General features: G+C 40.4%; 1 protein-coding gene across 4 annotated transcripts in view; it reads right to left on the bottom strand.

Moving 5' to 3' along the window:
• Positions 1–2,240: 2,240 nt before the first annotated feature.
• Positions 2,241–12,476, bottom strand: part of TUT4 (terminal uridylyl transferase 4) — a 70,043-nt gene continuing 59,807 nt past the window's right edge. For 3 of the 4 annotated variants that reach the window (XM_030571452.1, XM_030571453.1, XM_030571454.1), the window contains exons 27-30: positions 9,876–9,976; positions 7,051–7,576; positions 3,841–4,014; positions 2,241–2,762 (exon numbers count right to left, since the gene is read on the bottom strand). In XM_030571452.1, coding sequence (XP_030427312.1) covers positions 2,671–2,762; positions 3,841–4,014; positions 7,051–7,576; positions 9,876–9,976 — 893 coding nt within the window. In that variant the 3' untranslated portion in view covers positions 2,241–2,670. The remainder of the gene's footprint in view (positions 2,763–3,840; positions 4,015–7,050; positions 7,577–9,875; positions 9,977–12,476) is intronic. The other variant, XM_030571455.1, reaches the window with a different exon arrangement.

The raw sequence follows: 12,476 nt of genomic DNA, 5'->3' as shown, positions 1-12,476 counted from the left end.
TTTCATCATTTAAAATGTGTTCTATGCTCTTATAAACATGGCTATAAAATTAATAGATTTGATCAATTAGTTAGTATCAGTTAATGAGGTGAGCTAGGGTTACCCAAAGGATCCCTATATAGAAAAGAGTCTCAATCTTCTTGGGCAAAAGCCTGTGGAATAGATGGGGCTTAAAATGTAGCCTGAGGTCCACAAATACAGGCTTTGTTGGACCACGGGGTAAGTGAATTCCAGAATGAGAGGCCCCTCACTGAGCAGCCTGTCATTTAAATCTAGAAACTGTCAGCCCAAGCAAATCTCAAGTGTTGGCAAGAAGGAGTCCAAAGAATAGCCAGAAAAAGACTGATGGATCCAAATCAACATCCTGCATTGGAATCAGAAGCAAACTGGGAGCCACTGTAGACAAGTATGCAGGCAGGCTGCTCCTTGTTTGAAACCGCCACCACCAGCAAATTGAGCAGCAATGTTATGCACTAGCTGAAGCTTCCATGCTGTCTTCAGTTACAGCCACAAGTAGAACATGTGGCCAGAATTGATGATGGAGGCAACAAATACATCAATAACTGTGGCAAGCTCACTCACCAAATGCAGATGGAAAACACTACTTTGTCTAAAACCAGTTGGGGATCCAATAGGCTCCCCTGGTTTGCATCCCCTATTAACAAACAGAAGCGAGTGTCCTCTGGAGAATTCCCTATGCTTACTATGATTGACTCTTGTCTTGTCCAAATTGAATTTCAGGCATTTAGTCCCCACCCAGGCCCCATTCCTAGTCAGATACAGAGATGAAGAGTTTGAGTATCATCAGTGAACTGAGCCTTTATTCTAATCGGTCCACACATCCTAATACTGAATTTATTACAAATCCAAAGATAAACTAACAGCATATATACAAAACAGTAAGCCCCTCTCATGACAGTCATCCTTTTCATCTCATGCCCTATCCCTTTGCTATCACTTGTTATAGATGTGTGGACCGGTCATATTTTCTGTGACTCACTTGTCCCTTCAATGCTATATACAAAATGGTGAGGGCACCATCTCTTCATCCTCCTTCCAACTACATTAGTGACCAATCCTAAACAGTAGCAGATGACAACAGAACTTTCCCACAAAAGAGAGCTCTTTGCGCTGCAGGCTCAACTCAGAGAGATCCTTTCAAGCATTACATCGCCTGTGCCAGTTGGGGCCTGGCATCCCCTCAGTGATACCTCAGGGTCAACACCCTCAAACGGAGCTAATTTTTAGAAGAATGTCTACTACATCTGTCAATCTTTTCCTTCGATTTTTTAATAAATATGAAACTATGGCTCTTTGGGAGACTGGTGAGCTCCACATCTCAAAACTTTCTCAAGGCCAGGACCAGAATTAGTGCAGTTGTTGGTCATGTAGGGAACAATAATCTCTTTGGAAGGAATTTTTTCCACTCAAAAAGAATATCTTGTGATGAAGATTTTTCTAAATTTAATAGGTTGATCCTAATCTGCTACTATAATATGGAAAAAGACATTCAGCCTATGGCATGCTAAAGACATAAGACTGAAAGCAATAGCACAACCAGCCTTTAACATGTTGGATAAAGTCAGACAATAGCTGACAGAGCTAAGTAAATTCAGAATGGAGTTCTAAGACTGCTATACAATCAGCTGTTTGGGTCAGATTGTCCTAAGGAAGCCAAACTAAAGACTAAAAATTAGCAATAAGAAATCCACCTCCCTCTTTGAAAGGCACGAATTATAAAAAGTCAAGCCAGAATATATCCCTGCAGGTTAAAAACCTCTATCAATGTACAGAGTATATGATGCACAGTAAGCACGCAAGATGCAATTTATTGAAGGATCATCTTAATGACAGGTTCCTTTCACCCTTAACTGAAGCCCAGTGTCACAGCACAGCTTGATTTCTGTTTAGTACTTGCACATAATTGGATTTAAAGCTTGTGAATGTGGAAGCAGATGTACGCACTTTCCCTCCATATATACTGAGTATATTTAGAGAAAAAAATGTGTGATCCATAAAATACAGTAATAGCAAATGGTGATGGTAATTATTTTGGAAAAACTTGAAGTGATCAGCTACATTTTGGTTCTGAATATGTGACCCAGTTTTTCAAAGCCACTTATAGTGTTCACACCCCTTCTTTCAAAGATTTTAAGCTAGAACTATATTTTATTTGTTATATTAATTACCCAAATGTGGACCAAACACATTCCAATATACAAGTATGGAAAAATCTTAAATCCTGGTTTTGCACTTGTTTTATTTTCTCCTTTAAAAATTTTTTTGGCACTACATAGTTCTGTAAAGAATAGAAGTGACAATTTTTTTAAAACACATGAAATCCCTTTCTAATTTTATTTTTAGAACAATATATATAAAGTTTGAAGCAACCAAAGTATGAATACAGCTAATAGAAAATAAAGAACTTAATTTTAAAAATTCTCTCTTTACAGTTTACCAAGATAAAACAAAAACACAATTGCCCTTAAAAATAGGGTAATAAAATAGATGAAATTTGTATCACTCAATTTTGTGATACTAGTAAAAACTATAGATCATATCTATATACAAATGATACAGTTTAAAAAGTCTTAAATAATCTTGTATCTAAACATGTTGCATTAAGATTTTAAATCAGAACCTGATTTTTCTCCCCCCTCCCATTACATTTCATTTTTTCTGTTGAATGTAATTCATATTCAAGTGTGGGTGTCCTTGAGACAGAAGCGAGAACCGCTGGTTATTCTGCATCAGTGGACCAGCTAAAAGAAAATGGATTACAATTATTTTAGCAAAACAGATTGACTTAAAAGTGTTTGGCTATATTTAATATATTAGGCATTTATAAATAAAAACATCTACTTGACTGGTAGAGATTCCAGCTGTGCTGGTATCCAGTGTTATCTGTAAGGCAGCACTATTTTAACCCAGTCTCTGAATATCTTGGAGTCATCAATACACTTTTATTTGCACATTAGGTTATCTGAATTCATTTAAGTTACAGCAGGAGATAAAACAGGGTAATTTCAGAGGAGATGGAAATATTGCCCTGACTCATTCAATAGATGCAAGTAAAGGAAATAATTGGACGTACATACAGTACCTTTCACCCTAAGGATTCTATCTAAGATTATATAAGATTGTCCATCATCATAGTATCCTGGAACCTTCAAATTTTGGTCCTGATTCAACTCTTACTGGAATCAAAGGATATCTTTCCACTGACTTCAACGGGATTTAGATCAGGCCATTTATGAATTAAGAGCCCAACCCTGCAAGATTACACAGAAGTCGCTAAAAGTTGAGAGTGCTCATCATGCTGAAGGATTAGGCCTTAAGGGCCTATGCCTTTAACCTTTACTCACGCAAGTAGTCCCCTGAAATTGATGTATGGAACACAAGCATAGTGAGTTAGGAATATTCATGGGTAACACAGTTGCAGGTTTGGGGCATAAACACACAGGAACTGGTTTACTCCTACAGAAATGTAAGTGGCTCTAGTGTTGGGGGCAACGGTCAAGAGGAGAAAGGTGGATGGCAGGAAGGAATGGGGGGTATTCTGGTCAAGGAAAGCAGTGCAAACCCCTACTCTTTCAGAAAGTGCCATAGAATTTTTGTGCTCATGCCATGAACACAGGATCTTGGATTTTAAAGTCTCGTTTAAAAAGATCCCAACATAGTAGATCAGTTGAAGTCTATGTGAGGATGAAGTGTTGAGTTGACTCTGTTGGAATTCAAATTGTGCTTCCAGGGAAGCAAAGTATTTGAAACATGATTCATCAGCCTCTAAGCTACTGAAACAGTAAGAGAGACACAGCTTTCCTTTATTTGTTCTAGTACCTTGAGGGTAGAAAGGTTTGTTCGGTGGATAGCTGGCATTTCCCTGCTGCATGTAGTTCTGAGGCATATTGTAAGGCCACACTCCTCGAAGGAGAGGAAAATGGGTAGGGGTCCCATGGTCCCAAGAGACAGAAGGAGGGTTCATTTTACCAAACTGTCCTTGGAAACCCTGTTCTATTTTTCAATTGAAAGGGAAAAGCATATTGCAAAGTTCAGACAAAATAATGAAACAGTCAGTCACAAAATACAATTTATCTCTCTACAAATTACTATGTGGGACTGAAAGCAGCTAGATTTGGAAAGCTAACATCTTAATAAATCAAATATATTTCACATAAAATTACTGTTTGTCACCTTAATGACTCAATGTTGAATGTAATACTATTAGCTTGTTGGTGCCAGAAGCTGAATTAGCACTTAGTATCAAGATATAAAATCTTGCCTGTCAGTACAAAAATAAATGAGATGTACTGTATGTAGCTCTAAGAGGTTCTCAAAAACAATATTTATATCTAATCCTGAAAAGATCTTCAATCATCATTGATGTCAGTGTGACCTGAGGGCAATCATCTTATTAGAAAACTGGATCCTTAAAAGAAATGATGTGATGGAATTTTACTAATTCTTGTACGTTTAAAAAACTTAATACAATACTAATACTATATCAATTTCTCTTAATATGTATTTCTAGAAAGAAATATTAAAAAACCTCTTCAAGTACTATACAGTACATATGCTAATCCATTCACAAATCAAGTATTACTGGAACATTAAGGATGAGAAATTGAGAACTCAGAAGTCAGGGCATTCCAAAAGTTAATGTTGAATGCTCAATCTTAACTCTCCCCTCTTGTGCGTTTCCCTTACTATTTCAGAAGATTTACAAGATAATTTTAAAAAATTACATATGACTGATCTATAGTTATTAATTTCAAAATATTCTTTAATAAAACTAATACACCTCTCCCCCCACAAAACGTGTCCCGATATAACACGAATTCGGATATAATGCGGTAAAGCAGCGGGGAGCCCTGGGCCCTTTAAATCCCTGGAGCACCAGGCCCTTTAAATGACCGCTGGGGCTCTGGCAGCCGGGCTTGGGTGGTGATTTAAAGAGCCAGCGGCTCCAGCTGCTGCAGGGAGCCCCGGGCCCTTTAAATCCCCACCCAAGGCCCAGCCGGGCTTGGGTGGTGATTTAAAGGGCCAGCGGCTCCAGCTGCTGCAGGGAGCCCCGGGCCCTTTAAATCCCCATCCAAGGCCCACTGCCAGAGCTTCAGTGGTGATTTAAAGGGCCCGGGGCTCCCTGCAGCAGCTGGAGCACCAGGCCCTTTAAATCACCACCACGGAAGCTGGTCCAGTCCGGCATGGCATACCGGCTCCTGCTGGTGCGCCGTACCAGACCAAACCCAACGTACCACGGTCTCACCTATAAGGAGGTGAGATTTTTTGGCTACCGAGGACCACATTATATCGGGATAGAGGTGTAGTATCAAGCCTTTTGCGATATCAGAGACCAACTCTCATGTAGTTTGTCTGTATTTGTGCAAGTTTCTTCATGAGGTTTTTCATCAATCTCATGTAATTCTCATTGCTCCAAGCAAAAAAGCTTTTACATATGCATTACGAGACTGGCATTGCTGATGAACCATGTGGTTGTCACATAATGGAATTTGTTTTTTTATTTTTTTTAAATTTTGCCAATTATATACAAAAAAACTGTATTAGAAGAAAGCACTCAAATTGTTAGGAAATGCCAGCTTTAAGGTTCCCTGTGCAACCTTAATACAGTCCTCTAATGAGTCTTCACAAGAGCACATACCATTTTTTCCACAGGACCCCTGACTTATTCAGTGCACAGGATGAATGGTGCTCTAGGGATGAATCAGAGTTGTGTAGTAAAGAAGGCTGTCTGTAGGATCTCTGCCTCCTTTGTTGCAGAAGTTGGAAGGTGTGTAATGAATGTGGCAGGGGGTTCCAAGAAGAGAAAGGATCCTCTCACGGTTAAAGTAATTGAATGCTGCCCTGGAGAACAGGATTGTATCCCTGCCATTGCTACAGAGAAACTCTGTGATGCCACTTAAGTCGCTTAACTTTTCAGAGGCAGTCACTATTGTGTTCCTCATTTTTTGGGTATCTAACTTGAAATCCTGGGGTCTGATTTGCAGAAGCGCTGAGCACTTAACAGCTTCAACTGAACTCAACAGTTGCTGTGCCTGAGTATATAAAATGCTGTACAATGCTACGTATGCTGAAAACTCAGGCCCCAGGGGTCTCAAACTGGGTATCTAAAATGAGTGGAAACTTTTCACTTTAACCTCTCTGTGCCTCGTCGCCTCACAAAAGTGTTGTGAAGATTAATTAACGTTCATGAAGGACTCAGACACTACAGTGATAAGCACCACAGAAAAGTCCATGAGGAAATTAATAATTCTGCCTTCAGAGCAGGGTTTGAATAGTGTGCAGTAACCAAGGCAGGATCACATTGAACAAATATTGACTCACTAAGTGAGCACCACGTACCCTGTACACTGAATGAGGTATTGGTGCTGTAGAAAAATAGTATGTGATCATGTATTCTAAGCCGGCCTCTGCCCAAGGGAGCTGAATTAAGGTTGCATGGGCAACCTTAATTCTGGCATTTCCTAACTTTTGAGAATATGACTTTGCAACCTTGCTAATGTTCTTTTAAAATAACTTTTTTTGTCTAATGTATTATAATAATAAAGGTATAAACTGAGAAAAATTCATAGAATTATGGTTGAGGTTCATATTTAATTACTGGAATTTTCTGAACTGAGTGCTTGATTTCTCAGCCTTACTGTTGCATCAACATTGCCTCTTTTACATTGCTGTAAAGAATCATAGAATCAAAGAGTATCAGGATTGAAATGGACCTCAGGAGGTCATCCAGTCCAACCCCAAAAGGTTCACTTCCTTTTGCCAACGCTAATACTACTGGATTTCTCAATGGAAAGTGCCACCATGTTTCCTGTGGATGCTAATGGCAGGACCACCAATCCCTAATATCCAGCCCAGATTTATGTAGTTTTTCTAGAAAAAGTGTAAAATTGTACAGCCAGTGCAAGTGACTCAGTTCTTTAAACTTCACATTTCTTTAGGGTAAAATAGATTTAGAGAGTTAACTGGTTCTGTAACATTTAGCATTTGTACAAAAAGTGTGAGATGTTTGATACAATAGAGAAGAGTTACCTGAATTCCCCACAGTGCCATTGTTCACCAGTGAGTTTGGAGTCACGGGGTTGTGCCAGTGTCCCTCATGAGAAGTGCTGGGAATTCCCATGGGCCTGGCAGCAGGCTGTGCAAAGATGATACTGGGATCATTCAAGCTTACACTGCTCTGGTTATTTGTGGTGTTGCTGCTGCCAGACCTCACAGAAAATGGAACATTTGTTGAATGAGGAGGGTTACCCGGTGCAGAATGAATAACGGGCCCATGAATAGGCCACGAAGTGTTGGGAAGCTGAATTTGGTGGTGATGGTGCATCTGAAGTAGTCCCAGGTTATGCAAGGTGGAATACTGACCTGGGGGAGATTGGGTAAAGTTAAACAAAGGCAGCTGGACCTGATGGGGTGGCTGTGCACCCTGCTGTGGCTGTGGAACGTGCTTAGACTGGGACATTGGTTGTGGCTGAGCCTGGTTAATAGAGGCTGGTTGAGAGGAATTCTGTGTAAATTGCTGAGGCTGTGGAGAGTAAGATGACTGATGCGAATCAGACTGGAGGGGAAAAAAAAGTACGTATTTCCATTAGTTCACTAGCTATTTAATGTGTTTCTCTTTAATAAGCACCCGATGTATAATACTCCTCACAAGGAATGCAGATGCTACCCACCAACACATTATGTGAGCCCTGACACATGTTGAGCCAAATTCTCTGCTGGTGTAAATCGAAAAAGCTCCAGTGACTTCCATTTTCACCAGCGCAGAATTTGGCCTGTTAACAGCATTTGGCACATCCCACAGTCAGAAAAGTTATGCTGGTCAACTGCCTGCCCTAAGCCACTATTAGGTTCCTCCAACATCAGGTTCTGATTTGTGGTCAGAAGTGTCCTTTCCTGCCTATTTTTTTTATAGCACAGAACCTCACTAATTCCCTCAAAACCTCAACAGGTTTACCTCCCTCCTCAGTAAAGAGTTCAAGGCCTTGGCTACACTGGTGCTTTACAGCGCTGCAACGTTCTCGCTCAAGGGTGTGAAAAAACACACCCCTGAGCGCAGCAAGTTACAGCACTGCAAAGCGCTAGTGTGAGAGCAGCTCCCAGCACTGTAAGCTAATCCCCACGGGGAGGTGGAGTACCTGCAGTGCTGAGAGAGCTCTCTCCCAGCGCTGCCACTGCAACCACACTCGCACTTCAAAGCGCTGCCGCGGCAGCGCTGTACGGCTGTAAGTGCAGCCATACCCCAAGAGTGGCTCTCAGCTTCACATGCATTTCTGTACATGCTTCCATAGTAAACACCCAGTAATTTTTAAATCTTTATTTAAACAGTTAATGAGAAATTAGAGAGGCAAGGTGGGTGAAGTAATATCTTTTACTGAGTCAACTTTGGTTAGTGAGAGAGACAAGCTTTCGAACACCTTTCCAACAGACGTTAGTCCAATAAAAGATATTACCTCACCCATCTTGTCTTTCTAGGATCCTGGGGGTGACACAGCTACAATGCCACTACTGAGAACAACACATGAGAAATTGTCACTCCAAAGACCCGGCCTCATCTACCACTTCTTGGTGCCAGGCTTATGAGGCGAAGTTATTATAGCATTAGCAGGAGAGCAGGCTCTCTTCTTTCTCTCTCCAAGCTCTTCCCATACAGCAGATAAACACAGGAGTAGGGAAGAGCCAGGGAAAGCTGCTTGTTGCTGCCACAGGGTAGAGGAGCATGCCAAGAACTGGCCTGGCAGGGAAAGAGACAATTTCCCTGCTCCCTTAGCACAATTCTTTACAGAGTTCCTGCACCTGATCTATTGTCTTGGCTGCTCCTCTCTCTGTCTAGGTCAACAGGTTCTTCCCTCCAGCAGCCTGTAGGATAGTAACACTTCCCTTAAATCTCTCCCAACCCTAGGTTTCTCTTCCACATTGACAGCCCACAAATTGGCTCCTTACTGTAGTGGTGGCTGATGTGCAACAGGCAAAGCACTTGCCCCCTGCTGCTACTCCAATTACTTCTGCATCAGTCTCAGGCAGTTTAATCAAACCAGGAAGAGAAAGGCAAGGATTGAGAACTGGCAGAGACAACTGCTAGCTTAACAGCTTATACAAGTTTAAAAAAATGTAACTGAGGACTTACTACTACGGACATTTTTAAAATGTAAACGTGTATTTGGTGGCATGTAACCCACCCACATTAGCAGATCACTATAACGAGATGGTATATTACCAAGACTCTACACCTGTTATAGAGTATTCTACAGAACGCTTACTTATGAATTTTGAAATAACATGAGGGACAATGTTTTCTTTGTCTCTTTGTAATGAGAATTCTTTTCCCTTCTGCTTCCCATTTCTTCTACCTCCCCCTGATGGTCACCATCCCAACTGACCATCGAAAGGCCCTGACTTATTTCATTTTTTTAAGATAGGGGAGAGACAGAATTATGAAAATCACCAATTCACAGTCTCTTGCATGGATGAGTTGAGCTGTGCTCTAGTTCAGATCTAGTTTTATCTATGAGTATTTCTGGTGAGCTCATCTCTATGATAACTAGGCACAAAGCCTCTTAGTTTAGACTGACTGGTAGCAATGCTGGCCTTTAAGAACTGCTGGTTCCCTAGAATGAAGCTTGCCCATGCAGTTTCCATTTTGGAGAGATCACAAGTGATCTCTAAGTGACAATGCATGGCAACCCAGATATCAGTTTCAGTAGGTGGTACTGTTGAGTAAATGCACTGTTGTTATAAAAACCAGAAGTCATTCAGAGCAATTAGTGCAAAAATCTTACCAGCACAAACCAGGTTTGCTGGTTTCATTACAATTAAAAGTATTTTATTTTAAAACTTTCAAGCTAACTAGAACTTACACATTCTGATGGTTGTCTGGTACGTAATGGTCGTTCCACTTGCTGTTGAACTGAACCTGTCACTAGCTGTGCATTTACCAAGCTTCGGACCAACTGGGCACCTAAACAGGAAAATACCATAAACAGAAGTTTTAATATAAATCAAGAGACAATGCATTCTAAGAAACTAAGAAGAGCTATCCTGAGTCAGACCAGTGCTCCACCTAGCCTAGTATCCTGTCTTATGACAGTGGTCATTGCCAGATGTTTCAGAGGGAATGAATAGAACAGGGCAAATATCAAGCAGTCCATCCCGTCATCCAGTCCCAGCTTCTGGCAGTCAGAGGTTTAGGGATCCCCAGAACACGGGGTTGCATCCCTGACCATCTTGGCTAATAGTGACTGAGGGACCTATCCTTCATTAATTTATCTAATTTTTGAACCCAGTTAGACTTTTTACCTTCACATCATCCCCTGGCAACGAGTTCCAAAGTTTGACTGTGCGTTGCGTGAAGAAGTATTTCCTTACATTTGTTTTAAATCTGCTGCACCGGGGGACCACTCGTTCTTATGTTATATGAAGGGATAAATAAAAGTTAGCTATTCACTTTCTCCACACCATTCACGATTTTATAGACTTCTATCATGCCCCCCCCTCAGTTGTCTCTTTTTTAAGTTGAACAGTCCCAGTCCTTAATCTCTCCTCGTATGGAAAGTGTTCCATACCCATAATCATTTTTGTTGCTTTTCTCTGTACCTTTTCCATTCTAATATATCTTTTTTGAGATGGGATTACCAGAATTGCAAGCAATATTCAAGGTGTGAATTACTATGGATTTATGTAGTGGCATTATGATATTTTCTGTCTTCTCTACCCCTTTCCTGATGGTTCCTAACAGTTAGCTTTTTTGGCTGCTGCTGTATGTACACTAAGCAGATGTTCACAGAGAACTATCCATGATGACTCCAAGATCATCTCCTTGAGGGGTAATAGCTAATTAACTCCCCATCATTTTGGATGTATAGTTGGAATTATTTTTTTCAATGTGCATTACTTTGTACTTATCAACATTGAATTTCATCTGCTAGTTTGCTGCCCAGTCCCCTTGTTTAGTGAGATCCCTCTGTAATGCTTCGCAGTCAGCTTTGGACTTAACTATCTTGAATAACAGTAGGCACAGGACCAGGAGCCAGAAACTCCTGAGTTCTAATCAAAACTCACTGTATGGTTTAGGCAAATCACTTAATCTCATTAGCCTTGTCTACAGTAGGAAATGTATCCATTAATGAAAACAGGTGTTAGCAATGAGTGCAATACAACTGGCCATTTAACTTTGCTCTGAGCAATATGAATGCTCATGTAAACAAGGCTCCTTATCTAGTAGACATGGAAGCCTCATCTAAACCAGAGCTTCAAGCATTGCTACCAGCAGTGGAACTTTACCAGTATTAGCAAGATTGGGAAATTGTTGCCAAAAAACCCTAAAGAAAAAAAGGGATAAACATTTTCAAAGGCAACTCTGAAACAAAGGAACCTAACTCCTTGATTTTCAATGAGACTTTGGCTCCAAAGTCAGTTTTTAAAATAGGACCTACGCTCCTAAATCATTTAAGTGCTTTTGAAAATTTTACTCAAAGCCTTTGCGGGATTATATTTACCTACCTCAGAGGGATGCTGGAGGGTTAATGTTTGCAAAGCACTTTGAAGAGGAAATGCACTACACAAATGTGAAGTATTATCATTATTATTAAATGCATCAGTCAGGGAATGAAAGGCAATACTATAAAAATTTGGATGAGGAACAAAATATGATATTCTGAAACTAAGACTAGACACTAGACTACTTACATAATGGTTTTTAAGCAAGTCAGGGAAAAATTGTTGTAAAATATTAAGACGCTTAAAAATCTATTCTAATGTCAATCACTGTTTTATGTAAGGGTTGCTCTGCCTGACATTTTTTCGGAAATTTTAAACCACTGATCCCCATTCCTCCCTATGCAATTGCAGCATAGGAAGTCTCATTCTAAACACCTTTGCACTCTAATGGTATTTTTGCCTCATACAGAAGAGTCTTCACTTTGAGAGAGATCCACAAAGCAGCAGACAGCATGTAGAACATTCTACTACAGCAGTTAATTGAAATTACATAGAATTAGCATTTTTTCTTTGCTAGTCTAAAAAGCAAGATATTCTGTGGGTTCACAGAATTTGGTTTTGTCAAAACAATGTGTGACAGCACTTTACAATACCACAGAGAGACAAGGACATGAGCTCTTACCAAGGGATACTGTAAGTGGTCTTGTGAATGATACATACAGGCAATACAAAGAACTAGTTCATGATATTTGGTGTGTTGGTTAAAGAGCAGCGCTGTAGTAAGATTAACTGAGGCCTGGACCCATCAAAATTCCTGCACAGCTATATAGCTCTCCCCATTCAAAGACCTTGTTTACACAGAAACTGAGTGCAGGATAAATATGTGTAAATCTGTAGTGCGCTAGCTTGCCATGCACTGATTGGTCACGCGTTCGCTGCTGCTGAGCATTAAGCTCCATAGTGCACTTTGATGTACTGCTGTCAAAATGTATTAAGGAACTTTTAGTGCACGGTAACAGGAT

The sequence above is a fragment of the Gopherus evgoodei genome, chromosome 8 (genome assembly GCF_007399415.2).
Source record: "Gopherus evgoodei ecotype Sinaloan lineage chromosome 8, rGopEvg1_v1.p, whole genome shotgun sequence".
Classification (NCBI taxonomy): Eukaryota; Metazoa; Chordata; order Testudines; family Testudinidae; genus Gopherus; species Gopherus evgoodei.
The sequence above is the reverse complement of the archived record's forward strand: the minus strand, read 5'-3'. Positions and strand labels throughout refer to the sequence as shown.